This window comes from Diaphorina citri, unplaced genomic scaffold (assembly GCF_000475195.1).
Source record: "Diaphorina citri unplaced genomic scaffold, Diaci psyllid genome assembly version 1.1 scaffold443, whole genome shotgun sequence".
In the NCBI taxonomy this organism is placed as follows: domain Eukaryota; kingdom Metazoa; phylum Arthropoda; class Insecta; order Hemiptera; family Psyllidae; genus Diaphorina; species Diaphorina citri.
In genome coordinates this window covers 87,277-104,760 of record NW_007377878.1, presented here as the reverse complement: position 1 = coordinate 104,760, position 17,484 = coordinate 87,277, and the positions used below count along the sequence as shown (strand labels likewise).

The window sequence follows — 17,484 nt, the reverse complement described above, 5'->3', positions numbered from 1 at the left end:
CACAAGCGGCCTAAATTTGACTTTTTACTTTCTATTACATAATGCATGGGGAACTTAAAAACGGTCTATTTGTAAATGTGTATTACCCTAATTTCTCTTCAATACCTTTCGGTAAAGTTACTTAAGGTCCTTTGTCTTATTATTTCAGACCTCTCACATTTTTCGATACAAAAATAAAACACCTATATGCAATATTGGAGCAGATAAAAGAGGAGATAAGGGGGAACAGTACATTATAAATTTTTGTCTTTTTCTTTCTGAACCTGAGACGATTTCCCCTCTTCTGAAGCCCATTTTCCCCTCTTTTTAAAGGAAAATACAAAATTCAGTTTAGTTACCACTAGGTGCCGTGGTAGCGCTTGTAAACCGATAGAAATCCAAGATGGCGTCTTCCCATTCCTAAAAGATATAGGGTTGGTATTTGGGCTTCAGAAGAGGGAAATCGTTTCAAATTCCTCAAGAAAAATACGCCTAGTATTGTCTTTTTGTCTTTTCATCTAGCAATTAGAGTGGTGATATGTTCATCACTTGGGCCCATGGTACCAGTACCTGATTTACTTATTACGTGTATTTATATTGAGCTTCTCCATTTGTTGAATGTAAAGTTGTTTAACTCGTACTGCGAACTAAAAAATCCTTGATCATAGGAGGATTACGGCTAGTTCCTTTGAAGGATTAACACTAGTCCTTTTGAAAGTCCGATTCGGGAGCTCAATTTTAATGTGATCAGTGGAAAGTGAAAACCAATGCGGAGTGGGCAATTTATGGGTGTACAGTTAAAGGCAAGGCGATTGAAAAAAAAAAATAAAAAAATATGCAGATGTGTAAAGAGTGAGTGAGTTATGGAAAAGAACAACTCTTTTCAGTGAACTACTCAGTCAATGAGTTGGATCCCAACTCCTAATATCTATGGGGAGTTGAAGAGCGAGTTACATGTTTTAGGATCTGACTCATTGCTATTAATGAATTTATTTAATTTTGACATCCTTTGTAAATACTATTTTAGTTATATATAAAAATGGATACTTACGAGTCGGGATATATAAAAACCTACTCGTAAGTATCCATTTTTATATATAACTTTAATAAAATAGTATCTGACTTTTGTATTTTCTTTTGTATAACTCACTCACTCGGAACACATCTCTGGAAAATGATTTCAGACAACAGACTATTCATGTTTAGCTCGGGGCTACCGTATCAAATACATATTATGGAGAACACTCCAAAAATTTTCAACAAAATACAGCGACTTTTTTGCTACCACAAAGGAGAAACATTAAGGGGAGGGTCTACATTGCATTTTTTTTTTTTTTGAAAAATGTATTACGTGATATTTCGAGAAACTTTAAAAAATACAGTAATATTAAGCTTTAACCAAGAAAAGTAACAAGAGGAGGGTGTTTTAGGAGTGTCTATGAAAAGTTCAATTGGTTTCTGACTAATCTGGATCCGTAATTTGAGACGTGAAAAAGAGTCAACGTAAGGCACCTATTTCATACATTTCTTCAATGCCTTGGAAGTCTACAACCAAGTAAAGCTACTAGAAATGAATATTGGATCCATTTGATCGCTACAGGTCTCAGCAAACGGACCCTTAGGTTGTGGAGTACCAACTCAGGTTATAAGCACTTTGAGATTAACTTAATCCTATTAGATTAAGGCAATTTGATTGGTTACTCCTACAAGGGCTGCCTTAGGTTGGGGATTACCAAGATGGGTTGTAAGGACTTTGAGATGAACTTAATCCTATTGGATTAAGACAATCTGATTGGTTACTCCTACTACAAGGGCTGAAATTGACCAATCAATGCCCAGGTCACAGGTACAATTTGATGAATTCAACGTTCCGAATGGCGATTCTTAATTCAGAGGCTAAAATTAACCAAATTGCCTAATCCAATCAGATTAAATTTAATCTCAAAGATGTGGTCATAGCTCAACTTCGTAAATCCTTAAACCTCTGTGTTTCTTCTAAGAATCCTATTGGATTAAGACAATCTGATTGGTTACTCCTACTACAAGGGCTGAAATTGACCAATCAATGCCCAGGTCACAGGTACAATTCGATGAATTCAACGTTCCGAATGGCGATTCTTAATTCAAAGGCTAAAATTAACCAAATTGCCTAATCCAATCAGATTAAATTTAATCTCAAAGATGTGGTCATAGATCAACTTCGTAAATCCTTAAACCTTTGAGTTTCTTCTAAGGGGGATCTGAATTATATTTCTTGTTGCTGGGATGGATAGATATAAGTATAGAGGGTAATAGAAAGTCGTCACTAGTACTTGTTAACTAAGGCGATCGGCTGTAAGATAGATGGGACTCTAATCTTTGATTTAGAAACTGAGAGAATAGACATACGGGACAAAACAATAGAACGATCCTGCCTAACCCTGAGATCGAACCCCCGCCCTTTAGATCACGAGACAAACGTCTTTCCCACTTAGCTACCGATAAATCGATTATTTCATTTCCTTGACCAGCCTACTTGGTTTGGAGGGTAAAGCGTCAACCTTGTAATTGCTAGATAACAAGTTCGATTCCCGTCCAGGGCGGATTTTATCCTACAGATAAGGTTCGTTCTCGGAACGGCTGGCTTTCTCCTATCCTGTCTTCCTTCTCTCATCAATCTCGCCAACTCATCACTTTCCTATAGGTTTCCTGAGGATTCTCACTACAAAACGGAGGGTAACCTGCAACAGAGAGGCCGAAAGTTGTTTTAATGGACGAAACAAGTTTTAAGTTCGGCGAATTTTCAGTCAGTAATTAAAGAATTAAGTCAGGAAACTTTTTTTTTTCTCCCAATTTAAAGGAGCAAAAATCACCAGAGAACGAATGGCAAAACAGAGCTGACCAGAAACACCGCCCCTTATGGACGGGAAAACAGCCCCAAACGTGTAATTCTGTTACTAAGAGACAAAACCATTTAACCTGCGCAGCGGTTCAATTCTGAGCAGCAACATAAATTAAATAAGTAGTAAAAAAAACTTTTGGTCGAGGTTACAATTAGAGATAAAACACGGTTTAGCGATCTGATTGGTTGATTTCAAAGTTTACAGCCAATCAGATAGCTTCTTAATCCAATAGTTAAACTTAAATTAAATTAAAACTCCGAAAAAGGCATGGGCCATTAAAGATAAAACCAATAAATAACTTTGTAACTCATACAATCTAACTCACCAATCAACATCTCATACATAATAACGCCCAGGCTCCACCAGTCGACTCATACAATCTAACTCACCAATCAACATCTCATACATAATAACGCCCAGGCTCCACCAGTCGGCTGCCGGGCCGTAGCCTGTCTGTAGGAACACCTCGGGAGCTATATAATGTGGCGTGCCGACATTTAAAACTCTGATTATGGTCTCGGGTAATTCAAAATTAACAATATATAACTTACATATAACTCATGCAATGTAACTTTATTACTCACCAATCAACATCTCATACATAATAACGCCCAGGCTCCACCAGTCAGCTGCCGGGCCGTAGCCTGTCTGTAGGAACACCTCGGGAGCTATATAATCTGGCGTGCCGACAGTACTGTAGGCCAGAGCCCGACGGTTCTTCTTCCAGGATTCGGCCCGACGCTTCGAGTCCATTGGATTCGTAGAACTAAGCGAGAATTCGAATGGGGAGTTGGCTGCGAAAGGGTTATGAAAAATGGGAATTATTATAACTTTTTTTCCAAGAGGTTTGATAGAGGGAACATAAAAGATGGGGTGTGGATTAGTCAACAACAGGTACCCCAAAAACAGGCTGGCTAATTTCAGCATATTTCCTACAGAGAGAGGGAACTGTAACGCCCAAGGTCTATTCGTCCCGAAATCGAAGAGAGAAGGAAGACAGGAAGCCGTTTCGACAACGAACCCTTCAGGATAAAATCCGACCCGGGTGAGAATGTCAGTTTAATTCCTTATCTCAAAACGCTTTTCTTGGACTTGGTCCGCTCTGCACTATTTAATTTATTTGAAGAAACTCTAGTTGTTTTAGCGGCTTCAGCTGTAGCCGAATGGTGATGGCAAAAAGTTAGCAGAAAAAGAAACCCTGGGGGTGAAAACCTCAATTTTAAAAAAAAAAAAAAAAAAAAAAAAAAAATAGGAGTAAAATTCCTATTGCCCCTAGTGCTATTACTTGTATTGTTTGCCAAATTAACACAATGTGGGTAAAAAATTTACCCACAAAAGTATTAGAGGTCTGACAAGATCAATATTCGAATGTATAAGATCCATATACTCATGTAGAATTGTAGATAAGTATTAGAAGTCCTACAAAATGGACATTTAAATAAATGAATAAATCGAGCTATCCATTTCATACCCTTAACTGTTTTAAACATGCGTAGTCCTTCATTGCCAACATGACTAAGCGTACATTATCAATTATCAGACCCATATACAATCTAAGCATACATTCTCAAACCAATATGTATATAGAACCCCCTGCAGTTCTTCACCCTTCAATGTATTCTTCACAATGAAATTCCCTCTTTATTAGGTCAAGATAGAGCCCAAAATATACGTATCCCACTGTTAACATATCACGCCCACACATTAGTTCCTACTGTACTATGTCTTGGCATTACACACTTCATAACGTGCTATGCTAATATGCTTTCACAAAACACAGGACCTCTTGCAGTGCCCCTAACTACCATACTTTCAGATATTTTCCACAAAATTTCACAAAAGGTAATCCGTCTTGCACAAAGCTTCCCTATCTCAAAGGGAGTAAGCATGAAGGTGACATCTCCCAAGCACCTCACTTCCTGCATTTCTTTGTACGCCCGCATTTCTTCCACGCAAAGCGATTTCAACATATCCCTAACGCTTCCACAAAGCTTCCAGCCGAGATAGAAGGGGGAGCAGAATCGGTGACACACGGAGAGCACACGGCTCGCTCTATTTCTTGGTGGGCGTCCCCCGTTGCGTGAGACCTTCGAACCGTTTGAACGTGTAGTTGATGAACACCCAGTCCTTGTAGATGATCTCGCCGTCTTGAGGTAAAGGCGCAGAAGCTGGGGAGAGAAACGAGAGAAAGAGTTGTGTTAGTTTTTGGCGAGAAGAGAGAGGAAGCAAAAAAAGGAAGCACTCTTCTTTTTCAAAGCTCTGTTGGGGCTCTTTTTGAAAAATAGCCAGCCTAGTTAGCCTGGCGCCGTCTTGAGGTAAAGGCGCAGAAGCTGGGGAGAGAAACGAGAGAAAGAGTTGTGTTAGTTTTTGGCGAGAAGAGAGAGGAAGCAAGAAAAGGAAGCACTCTTCTTTTTCAAGGCTCTGTTGGGGCTCTTTTTGAAAAATAGCCAGCCTAGTTAGCCTGAAAGGTAGCACTGGGTCGTGGGTTCGATTCCCGCCCAGGGCGAACTTTGTCTTAAACAGATAAGGTTCGTTTTCTCGGAAGGGCTGGCTTTCTCCTATCCTGTCCTCCTTCTCTCTTAGATTTAGGGACGATAGAGAGGGGAACTGTAATAACATAGGTCTTATCGTCCCGAAATCGAAGATAGAAGTGGGACAGGATAGGAGAAAGTCAGCCTTTCCAGGAAAGAATCTTCTCTGTTTAGGAAAAAGTTCGCAACAGCCGGGAATGGAACCCGCCACCTAGAGCTTACAAGGCAGATAGGCAGATGCACTACTTTCGTGGCTAACTAGGCTGGCATAGATAAAAACACTGCGGGAGAGTGACCTAATGGCCAAGTTCCCGACATTTGAAAACAACAAAATATACGTATATGAAAATGTAGAAAAAATAAGGTAATGAAAACTCACGAATTTCCAGCTTGACGTCGGGAAAGTCGTCAAAGTTGGACGTATCGTCTATGGACTTGACTTGAACAGGAATGGCGGCGGGTCGCTCTCGGATGTGGTCCCAGTCCACGCCCCTGAAGAATTGACACGCCCCTAGAGATTTCAGCTCCTCCACCCCCCGCGCCGACCCTAACCTGTGAGATGATAAACCAAATGACAACGCAATTAATAAGAAGAAAGCTTAACCTGTGGGCTGAGAACAAACCAAAAAAAATTACACTCATTTACCGATTCTTCTTCTTCCGTGTACAGACGGGGTCGGCGTTTTTCGTCAGCCTCTCAATCAGCCCTAACTAGGGTGATTGCTTTAAGCTGACATTTGGTTTTGGCTACAACATTTTTTACAAGTGGATGCCCTTCGCACTGAACCTTTGCTTTTTCTTTAGCAAAGGGGATTCAGACTGGTCTACTCCCTGTTTAACGTCCACCAGCCAGACAGAAAGGTACTCATTCACCGATTACAAATTTAACATTTCAACGGGTTACAAGTACCTTTGGTTAAGTTTTGGTTGACCTAGCACCTAAATGAGAGTTAATAACTGTCTTTGATCTACAAGATGGGCATGCTACAACACGGACCACACGTGGTCCCAGTCCACGCCCCTGAAGAATTGACACGCCCCTAGAGATTTCAGCTCCTCCACCCCCCGCGCCGACCCTAACCTGTGAGATAATAAACCAAATGAAAACGCAATTAATAAGAAGAAAGCTTAACCTGTGGGCTGAGCGGCTGAGAACAAACCAAATTGAGAACTTGTTTAATAAGAAGAATGAACCACCATCAATGAAAAAATTACACTCATTTACCGATTCTTCTTCTTCCGTGTACAGACGGGGTCGGCGTTTTTCGTCAGTCTCTCAATCAGCCCTAACTAGGGTGATTGCTTTGGACTGACATTTGGTTTTGGCTACAACATTTTTTACAAGTGAATGCCCTTCGCACTGAACCTTTGCTTTTTCTTTAGCAAAGGGGATTCAGACTGGTCTACTCCCTGTTTAACGTCCACCAGCCAGACAGAATGGTACTCATTCACCGATTACAAATTTAACATTTCAACGGGTTACAAGTACCTTTGGTTACGTTTTGGTTGACCTAGCACCTAAATGAGAGTTAATAACTGTCTTTGATCTACATATCTACAAGATGGGCATGCTACAACACGGACCACATGAGCCTAATGTAGCAGTTATTTTTTTCATTGCTCCGAAATAAAAGCTGTAGTGAAACACAGCTTTTATTTATAATTTGTTTCTTTTCTTTTTTTAAATTTCAATAAAATTTCTTCTCTATAATATTTGGATTTCGGGACAATATTGTTTCTAATGTAGCAGTTATTTTTTTCATTGCTCCGAAATAAAAGCTGTAGTGAAACACAGCTTTTATTTATAATTTGTTTCTTTTCTTTTTTTTTTAAATTTCAATAAAATTTCTTCTCTATAATATTTGGATTTCGGGACAATATTGTTTCCTCAAATCACATCTGCACATCATTGCTCCGAAATAAAAGCTGTAGGAAACACAGCTTTTATTTATAATTTGTTTCTTTTCTTTTTTTTAAATTTCAATAAAATTTCTTCTCTATAATATTTGGATTTTGGGACAATATTGTTTCCTCAAATCACACTTACCTTCTATCACATTCAGAACAGAACCTCACAATGGTTTCTCTCGCTTCTTCACTAATAGGTACTTCGGGCGGGAACACTAGCGTATCTCGCCAACTCATCACTTTCCTATAGGTTTCCTGAGGATTCTCACTACAAAACGGAGGGTAACCTGCAACAGAGAGGCCGAAAGTTATTTTAATGGACGAAACAAGTTTTAAGTTCGGCGAATTTTCAGTCAGTAAGTAAAGAATTAAGTCAGGAAACATGAAAACGCTTTTTTGACTTGGTCCGCTCTGCCTTTGAGCCATTCAGTTTATTTGAAGAAACCCTAGTTATTGTACTCATTAGGATGCATTAGTCCTACATACTGGACTCCGCACACAGGAATTTCGTCAAAGAAGACCCCCATTTCAATGTAATGAAAAACGCTTTTTTGACTTGGTCCGCTCTGCCTTTGAGCCATTCAGTTTATTTGAAGAAACCCTAGTTATTGTACTCATTAGGATGCATACATACTGGACTCCGCACACAGGAATTTCGTCAAAAAAGACCCCCCATTTCAATGTAATCTATTGTACTCACTGAAGTCGGAAGGTTTCGCCTGACTGAGATCCCTGTAAAAGTCTGTCCGATGAGATTTCTTGAGTCCTGTGCAGAGGCCAAAGTCGGAGAGTTTGATGTGACCTCGCGCATCTAGGAGGAGATTGTCAGGCTTGATGTCCCTGGGGAAGAAGAAGAGAAGAAAATCAACAACACCGTAGCAGAAATTGGCCAAATACGCCACCCAAAATTAATTTTTCGCTGTAAAGCTGTGTCCACACATAGTCGATGACCGTCGATCGATGTCAATTTTCAACCGTCCATGAAGAAGAGAAGAAAATCAACAACACCGTAGCAGAAATTGGCCAAATACGCCACCCAAAATTAATTTTTCGCTGTAAAGCTGTGTCCATACATAGTCGACGACCGTCAATCGATGTCGATTGAAACCGTACACACTGCCTCGACAACATTACGTAGCTTAAGAACATTATGTACGTTCAAACAAATGGTTGCTAATAGGTTCTGTGCTTGGAGTTCAGGGTGCACTCAACTTCGTGAGGACAACTGAGGAGCAACTTTAATCCATTTGCAACCAATGCCAATGGCGGCATTAGCAGTGTAAAAAGATGTATGATAAATGGAAAATTATAGTAAAGGAGGATGCTCTAATCCGCACAAAAGTTGTGAAGAGGCTCCCTGCTCAACCACAAATAGTTCATGGTATGATTTGAAATATTTACTAAGATAGGTAATATTTACCTGTGTATAAATAAATCCTAACTTATGAATAGAGTCTCTTCTTCTTCTTCTTTTACTGCGTCTTTTCCCACTCAAGTGGGGTCGACGTTTTGGATCAACCTCTTCCATGCACCTCGGTTTTGGGCGTGGCTCACTTCCAACTTCTTCTCTTTCAAATCCTGTTTCACTTTGTCCATATATCTCATTCTTGGTCTTCCCCTGTCTCTCTTACCTCCAACTTCCATATCTTCTCCAACTTCCATATTAAAGCTGTGCAGTACTGTAGTCGACGACCGTCGATCGAAACCGTCCACACTGCCTCGACGACATTACGTAGCTTAAGAACATTATGTACATTCAAACAAATGGTTGCTAAGAGGTTCTGTGCTTGGAGTTCGGGGTGCACTCAACTTCGTGAGGACAACTGAGGAGCAACTTTAATCTAATTTGCAACCAATGCCAATGGCGGCATTAGCAGTGTAAAAAAGATCTATGATAATTGGAAAATTATTTAGTAAAGGAGGATACTCTGATACGCACAAAAGTTGTGAAGAGGCTCTCTGCTCAACCACAAATTCATGGTTTGATTTGAAATATTTACCAAGATAATATTTACCTGTGTATAAATCCTAACTTATGAATAGAGTCTATTGAATAATCCATTCCTAACTTATGAATAGAGTCTATTGCTATATTTACCTGTGTATAAATCCTAACTTATGAATAGAGTCTATTGCTATAATTACCTGTGTATAAATCCTAACTTATGAATAAAGTCTATTGCTATAATTACCTGTGTATAAATCCTAACTTATGAATAGAGTCTATTGCTAAGGCAGTCTCCGCTATGTAGAACTGAGTACACTCCTCACTGAGTGTATCCTTCTTCATTAGGAGGGTCATCATGTCACCACCCGGGAGAAATTCCATGATCAGGTACAAATTTATTGGATCCTGAAAAGGAGAACGAAAAAATACACAGAGTTAGTGCATTGTAAATTGTAATCCTACATACTAACACTCATCTTGAAAAAAAAAAAAAAAAAAAAAAAAAATAGGAGTAAAATTCCTATTGCCCCTAGTGCTATTACTTGTATTGTTTGCCAAATTAACACAATGTGGGTAAAAAATTTACCCACAAAAGTATTAGAGGTCTGACAAGATCAATATTCGAATGTATAAGATCCATATACTCATGTAGAATTGTAGATAAGTATTAGAAGTCCTACAAAATGGACATTTAAATAAATGAATAAATCGAGCTATCAATTTCATACCCTTAACTGTTTTAAACATGCGTAGTCCTTCATTGCCAACATAACTAAGCGTACATTATCAGACCCATATACAATCTAAGCATACATTCTCAAACCAATATGTATATAGAACCCCCTGCAATTCTTCACCCTTCAATGTATTCTTCACAATGAAATTCCCTCTTTATTAGGTCAAGACATAGCCCAAAATATGCGTATCCCACTGTTAACATATCGCTCCCACACATTAGTTCCTACTGTACTATGTCTTGGCATTACACACTTCATAACGTGCTATGCTAATATGCTTTCACAAAACACAGGACCTCTTGCAGTGCCCCTAATTACCATACTTTCAGATATTTCTCACAAAAATTTCACAAAAGGTAATCCGTTTTGCACAAAGCTTCCCTATCTCAAACGGAGTAAGCATGAAGGTGACATCTCCCAAGCACCTCACTTCCTCCATTTCTTTGTACGCCCATTCTTTTGACGTCAAGAGATAAAAACAGCTGTTTCGGACCATTATCCTTTTCCCCTCTTGTTATTATACTTCCTATTTCTTTCCCTGAAATAGTATTAGTGTGTACATAATCTTGTAATATAACCCCCGTGTATCGAATTAAAAAAATAGACCATATTTACCTTTTTGTAAAAAATATTGTTTATTATTTTCATCCTTCCTTTTTACATACGAGACGTCCGCACATAAGTTTGTAGTTCTATTAGCCAAAAGCCATTTTCAGTGTCTGCCCGAGTACAGTTTGGCTAAGATTACTATTAGTAGTTTTTCAATAGGTTTGATTATGTTAGCTACATTACCAAAAAAGGGTGCCCTCGAACACATACTGTTATGAATTTGATGTTACCCTATAATATATCGTTATCAGAACCAACAACTGAATTATGCTTAAAACCATCCAATACAACGGTGAATATATTCCATCAGTTCTTTAGTTCTATTAGCCAAAAGCCATTTTCAGTGTCTGCCCGAGTACAGTTTGGCTAAGATTACTATTAGTAGTTTTTCAATAGGTTTGATCATGTTAGCTACATTACCAAAAAAAGGGTGCCCTCGAACACATACTGTTATGAATTTGATGTTACCCTATAAATATATCGTTATCAGAACCAACAACTGAATTGTGCTTAAAACCATCCAATACAACGGTGAATATATTCCATCAGCAAAATTTACCGCTTGAAGTTCATCTGACTTGTGATTCAAGGTTCGAATCCCGTGAGAACACAATTATCCACTGGAGCCACTGGAAAATTCTACCAAGAAATCTATCTTCTCTGAGAAAACCAAAGAATCCAACGTGAACTAAAATATTTTCATACATTTATTTATTTTTTAAAGTTTATCAAGAAAAGCTTTTCATAATTTATTTTATTTAAAACGAGCAGTTTATCTAAGACATGTCGGATCTCAGGAAGGACTTAACTGTAGGTTAGGTTGTTTGGTAATGGGTGAAATTAGGGTCATCGGGCATTGAAGATCTACTATATCACTGCGACCTTATTTAGATTTTTTGTGATCTTATTTAGATGTCATTACCTACAATATTGGGCTGCAATGAGGTAGGTAACAGTACTAACAGTTAAAGAGGTTTGAAACATTTCTAAACACATTTAACTGATTACAACTTGTTTTTTTTCCCCCAACTACCATTTTTATAACGAGGTTTGACTTTATATCAAAAAATCCCATTTAAATGAAATAAATGTCTACAGGATTTAAAAAATCTCCAAACAACCAAACCTTCAGATTAGTCGTCACTAAAATCCGACAACAGACAAATATTACGGATCTCAGGAAGGACTTAACTGTAGGTTAGGTTGTTTGGTAATGGGTGAAATTAGGGTCATCGGGCATTGAAGATCTACTATATCAGATATCACTGCGACCTTATTTAGATTTTTTGTGATCTTATTTAGATGTTACCTACCTCATTGGGCTGCAATGAGGTAGGTAACAGTACTAACAGTTAAAGAGGTTTGAAACATTTCTAAACACATTTAACTGATTACAACTTGATTTTTTTTTTCCCCCAACTACCATTTTTATAACGAGGTTTGACTTTATATCACAAAATCCCAGTTAAATGAAATAAATGTCTACAGGATTTAAAAAATCTCCAAACAACCAAACATTCAGATTAGTCGTCACTGAAATCCGACAACAGACAAATATTATTTTTTATCGACAACTTTCACAAGGACATCGAAAAACATATTTCACTTTGACAAAAGTTACAATCTTTAGAAGACTGAACAAGAAAACACATCGACAATTCTTTCACAAGGACATCGAAAAACAAATTTCACTTTGACAAAAGTTACAATCTTTAGAAGACTGAACAAGAAAACACATCGACAATTAAAAAAATCACAAGGTATTCGGGGGATTGAGAAGTTTGGGCTGGAGTAGATTTTAGCCGTATTTCATAGTCGATTTTAGGGGTATTTTGTTAAGCCTATACAAATCAATTGGAGAATAACAGCCTGTTAGCTTAACAACCCTGTTAAGCCTGACAGGCCATTTAAGGGATATATAAAAAAAAAATGGTGAATCCACCCACCCTTTCTTTAAAAATAAATTCTTATTCCACCAACCTCAACCTGAGATCGAACCCCCGCCCTTTAGATCACGAGACAAACGTCTTTCCCACTTAGCTACCGATAAATCGATTATTTCATTTCCTTGACAGGCCTACTTGGTTTGGAGGGTAAAGCGTCTGCCTTGTAAGTGCTAGATAACAAGTTCGATTCCCGTCCGGGGCGGATTTTATCCTAAACAGATAAGGTTCGTTCTCGGAACGGCTGGCTTTCTCCTATCCTGTCTTCCTTCTCTCATCGCTTTCGGGACGATAAGGCCTTAGCAGTTACAGTTTCCTCTCTCAAACCTTAATAATAATGTCCTTGAATTCTCTCAGCTATCTTCAAATCAATGATGGAGACCAATAGGAACATACAGCCGAGACTGGACGCAGCACATCTAGATTCTAAAGTCTAAACGATTGGCTAGGTTCTAAAATACATGGATAACATAATCATCAGCTAGGTTGTTAATAAACTAGAGTAGGTAGGTTATTATCATTTTAGTTTAGAATATATTCAACGAATTCCAAATCCCTGAAACAGGAGGGTAGACATTTGATAGCTCGACTTGTTACGTGTCGGTTAAAAGTAGGAACACACTATCGCGTGACGTGACGTGAAGTGATAGTAGTGTGTTTCTACCTTAAGACCAAGTCTGATTATGATATCACAGGATACTCCCCTGTGTATACTGCTGGGTTACATAAACAAGTGCCGACAGGGGGAATATAATTAATCATGCCGTCTTATTACTTCCCCAGTGGCGGACGCGGTGGATAAGACTTCCAGAATACCTAGTGGTTCAGTGAATTGCGTCCCAAGGGTCAAATCAGACTTCCGTCCCTGATCTGAAATTTATCCTTCTGGTTTGTGAATCAGCAACTTTCCGGGGGTTATAGCGTTAGGTAGTCTACAAAAAGAACTTCCTTCTGCTTGGAAGCACTGGACTGATTACTGACAAGGGTCAAATCCGTCAAATCAGACTTCCGTCCCTGAAATTTATCCTTCTGGTTTGTGAATGTCCTGAGAGGACATTCACAAACCACCATTTTTCTGGGGGTTATAGCGTTAGGTAGCCTACAAAAAGAACTTCCTTCTGCTTGGAAGCACTAGACTGATTACTGACCGTGTCCGTCACACGTATCCTTCACACGAATCATATAACTTGTATCTGCAACTTGCATGCAAATGCCTTGTCAAAAAGTTGCCCTTCACTTGTGAATCATGTAACTTGTATTTGCAACTTGCATGCAAATGCCTTGTCAAAAAGTTGCCCTTCACTTGTAAATGCAAGATGACACATTGCGTTCAAGTATTGTGGCTTCTCCATTACCTTTACAAATTCTCTCTCTCTCCTCCTCAGTCAGTCGGGTTACATAAACAAGTGCCGACAGGGGGAATATAATTAATCATGCCGTCTTATTACCTCCCCAGCGGGGGACGGTAGATAAGACCTCCAGATCGTGGATCGGTAAATTGCGTTCGACTTCGGTCCCTGATCTGCAATTTATCATCCGACTTGCGTCTGCGAACACTTAAGCTGAAAATATGTACTTGATATGCTTAATCGATCCAAGATGATACATTTCGTGAAAGGACAATGGGACATTCACAAACCATCAACTTTCCGGGGGTTAGAGCGTTAGGTAGCCTACAAAAAGAACTTCCTTCTGCGTGGAAGCACTGGACTGATTACTGCAAAAAAACATTCCTACAGCTTTCTACTTTCTATTGCTGTTTTCTGCCACTCCAACTTGAGTTTTCTGACACCTCTCTTTCTCTCCCTCGCTTCCCTCTTCCTAGTTCTTACTTCTCCTCCTCCTTCCCCTCTCTCTCATTTCTCTCTCTCCTCCTCAGTCAGTCGGGTTACATAAACAAGTGCCGACAGGGGGAATATAATTAATCATGCCGTCTTATTACCTCCCCAGTGGGGGACGGTAGATAAGACTTCCAGAATAGTGGATCAGTGAATTGTGTCCCAAGGGTTAAATCCGACTTCCGTCCCTGATCTGCAATTTATCATCCGACTTGCGTCTGCGAACACTTAAGCTAAAAATATGTACTTGATATGCTTAATCGATCCAAGATGATACATTTCGTGAAAGGACAATGGGACATTCACAAACCAACTTTCCGGGGGTTAGAGCGTTAGGTAGTCTACAAAAAGAACTTCCTTCTGCTTGGAAGCACTGGACTGATTACTGACCGTGTCCGTCACACCGGTCACACGTATCCTTCACACCAATCTTGTAACTTGGACGCAAATGCCTTGTTAACAAGTTGCCCTTTCAATAGCGAATTTAAGCTGGACACATTGGGGTCAAGTATGGTGGTTTCTCCATAATATGTACTACGAGTATTTTCAAATTCTAACCCATATTACCTGCCAGTAGCTACGCCACTGGATGAGTTTTTTCCCCTCAATACCTGGGAGGCATTTACCTGTCAAATTTTATCCTACCTCTCTTTATTTTATTTTAACCCAGAGAGGAAGAGAAGGGGAGGGAGGGTAAGCCACAAGAAAAAAAGGTAGAGGGAGGGGGAAACAAAGGGGGAGAGAAGGAGAGGAGAGTGGTGATGATGTGAATTAAAAAAAAAAAAAAAATCAAGGGATCAACACGAGAACATCAGAAAGTAGTGATGAAATTCCCATTCAGGTGCTGGATCAGCACGAGATAGAAGACAGAAAATACCCCGTTGAAATATTTATGTTTGAAATCGAAAGAGGAGTGCATCATGGAATGTATTTGTTAGGTTTATATTAGACATCCTATGTATTAACATTATTCTTAACGTTTACATTATTATTGGATACTTGTGTTTTCTTCACCGACTCGAGTTTCGTCTACTTTTTAGGCTTCTTCGTGGGTACTCTTGTTTTGAAGGCACGGAAGATAAGGCTACACAAACCACGGCACATGGGTACAGGAGTGCATCACTAATCCTAATCAATCATAATCTATCCGTCTCCTGGATTTTATTAGGGGGGGATGCTCCAAATATTCGGAGTCCAACCCCGAGGGGGGCCTGGGCCCCCTCGCCCCAAAATACGGTCCTGTTCTCCACCTCTTTGCCTTCCATTATTCTCCTCTGAAGACAATTTCTTCTCAGTACATTGTGAGTGGTACAGACATAATTTCAAATATGTACTCCCGTTATTACACGCGGCCTCAGTAGTTAAAAATTTAATTACTACTCACCTAATACTCAGTGTGGAAACAAGGAATAAAAATAAAAAAGTATTTCATCGCCGTTTTTATTTGGTAGAAATTAAACAACTGCTACATTAGATCTGTGTCGTAGTATACCCTGGCCCTGCATTAGATGAGCGATAAGAAACACCATATTTCCCAGTTAGGTGAAATGTTTGAAATCGAAATGCATCACTATTAATCCAGAATTTAACTCTACCTGTCCCTCTCTTTCCCTCCATTATTATCCTAGAGTCCTAGACAATTTCTTCTCAGTACCACACACAACAATGTCGGATATAAATTCAAATATGTACTCCCGTTATTACACGCGACCTCAGTAGTTAAAAACTTAATTACTACCTACTCACCTAATACTCAGTGTGGAAAGTTAATTCTAGCGTTAGACTTGGTACATCCGGTATTTCGGTAGTGAATGGCTTGGTATATTAGGTTTCTACTTGGTATCTTGATAGTTTATTAGGTCAACTTGTGCATGTGCCTGAACTGAGCAGAGCTTCTTCGTATTTGTGTTGGTAGATTCGTGTAAGCTTAACCCATCCTTTAGGGCTGTTTGCCCCTACACCTAAGCCTCATGGTGGGCTTTTTGTGTATATGATACATTGGTAGATATAACCCAGCACGTTAATACACCTCTGCTCGCGGGTTCAGAGCATTTGCACAGGACTCGGCACTTCAAGTCCAGATGAGATCCCGCCACAAGCTTAACCCATCTTTTTGGCCTGTTTGCCCCTACACCTGAGCCTCACGGTGGGCTTTTTGTGTATATGATACATTGGTAGATACTTTTAAAGAATATTTTTTCAGGCCAGCCTAGTTAGCTTAGTTGGTAGTGCGTCTGCCTTGTAAGCGCTAGGCCGCGGGTTCGATTCCCGCCCGGGGCGGATTTTATCCTGATGGGAAAAAGTTCGTTCTCGGAACGGCTGGCTTTCTCCTATCCTGTCTTCCTTCTCTCTTCGATTTCGGGACGATAAGACCATAACCATAGCAGTTACAATTCCCTCTGTCAAACCTCTTAAAAAAAAAAAGAATATTTCCATTCACTTTGGGTAATTAGGGCATTATGACAAGTGCTTGCATTCAATAGGTACCAACAAAAGGACCAATCACGAAGCTGGTCCAAGACCGACCTTGAAGTACCGTCCACACTATCGTTAGGAAAAGTAGAACTTCCACACTTTGATTAATTCCACCGAAACCTGACCTTAGTGTGGACGCTGCTTCAAAGAAAGCAATTTTTTACTTTCCTTGTTAAGAAATTAATCTATTTTTTTAGGACACTACCGAAAAAAAAAAAAAAAAAAAAGAATCCATTCACTTTGGGTAGTTAGGGCATTATGACAAGTGCTTGCATTCAATAGGTACCAACAAAAGGACCAATCACGAAGCTGGTCCAAGACCGACTTTGAAGTACCGTCCACACTATGGTTAGGAAACGTAGAACTTCCACACAAAGACTAATTCCACCGAAACCTGACCTTAGTGTGGACGTTGCTTTAAAGAAAGCAATGTTTACTTTCCTTGTTAGGAAATTCATCTATTCTTAGAAGACGCTACCCCAGATCTTGTAAATACATAGTTCAATTTTTAGCATTTTTAGCACCTAAACTCATTCATCAATATTTATTTAGTTACATACCTTTATAAACTACACTTAGAGTGTATGGGAAGTAGCCGTGTGATGTGTAGGGAGTAGCGGCAAAATATGCAAGT

General features: G+C 39.3%; 2 protein-coding genes and 1 long non-coding RNA gene across 3 annotated transcripts in view; 1 reads left to right on the top strand and 2 right to left on the bottom strand.

The window, feature by feature from the left end:
• Positions 1-1,995, top strand: part of LOC103508878 — a 31,364-nt gene extending 29,369 nt beyond the window's left edge. The window contains exon 4 of the mRNA XM_017443953.2: positions 1,980-1,995. Coding sequence (XP_017299442.1) covers positions 1,980-1,995 — 16 coding nt within the window. The remainder of the gene's footprint in view (positions 1-1,979) is intronic.
• A 2,354-nt stretch (positions 1,996-4,349) lies between these two features.
• Positions 4,350-17,484, bottom strand: part of LOC103508877 (serine/threonine-protein kinase tricorner) — a 61,139-nt gene continuing 48,004 nt past the window's right edge. The window contains exons 3-7 of the mRNA XM_026823360.1: positions 9,493-9,671; positions 7,997-8,140; positions 7,440-7,715; positions 5,772-5,944; positions 4,350-5,029 (exon numbers count right to left, since the gene is read on the bottom strand). Of these exons, the coding sequence (XP_026679161.1) occupies positions 4,914-5,029; positions 5,772-5,944; positions 7,440-7,715; positions 7,997-8,140; positions 9,493-9,671 (888 nt within the window). The 3' untranslated portion in view covers positions 4,350-4,913. The remainder of the gene's footprint in view (positions 5,030-5,771; positions 5,945-7,439; positions 7,716-7,996; positions 8,141-9,492; positions 9,672-17,484) is intronic.
• LOC103508875 lies at positions 11,272-12,248 on the bottom strand. Its single transcript, XR_541343.2, has 2 exons — positions 12,111-12,248; positions 11,272-11,720 (listed from the first exon to the last, which is right to left on the bottom strand). It is a non-coding gene; the product is annotated as an uncharacterized LOC103508875 (long non-coding RNA).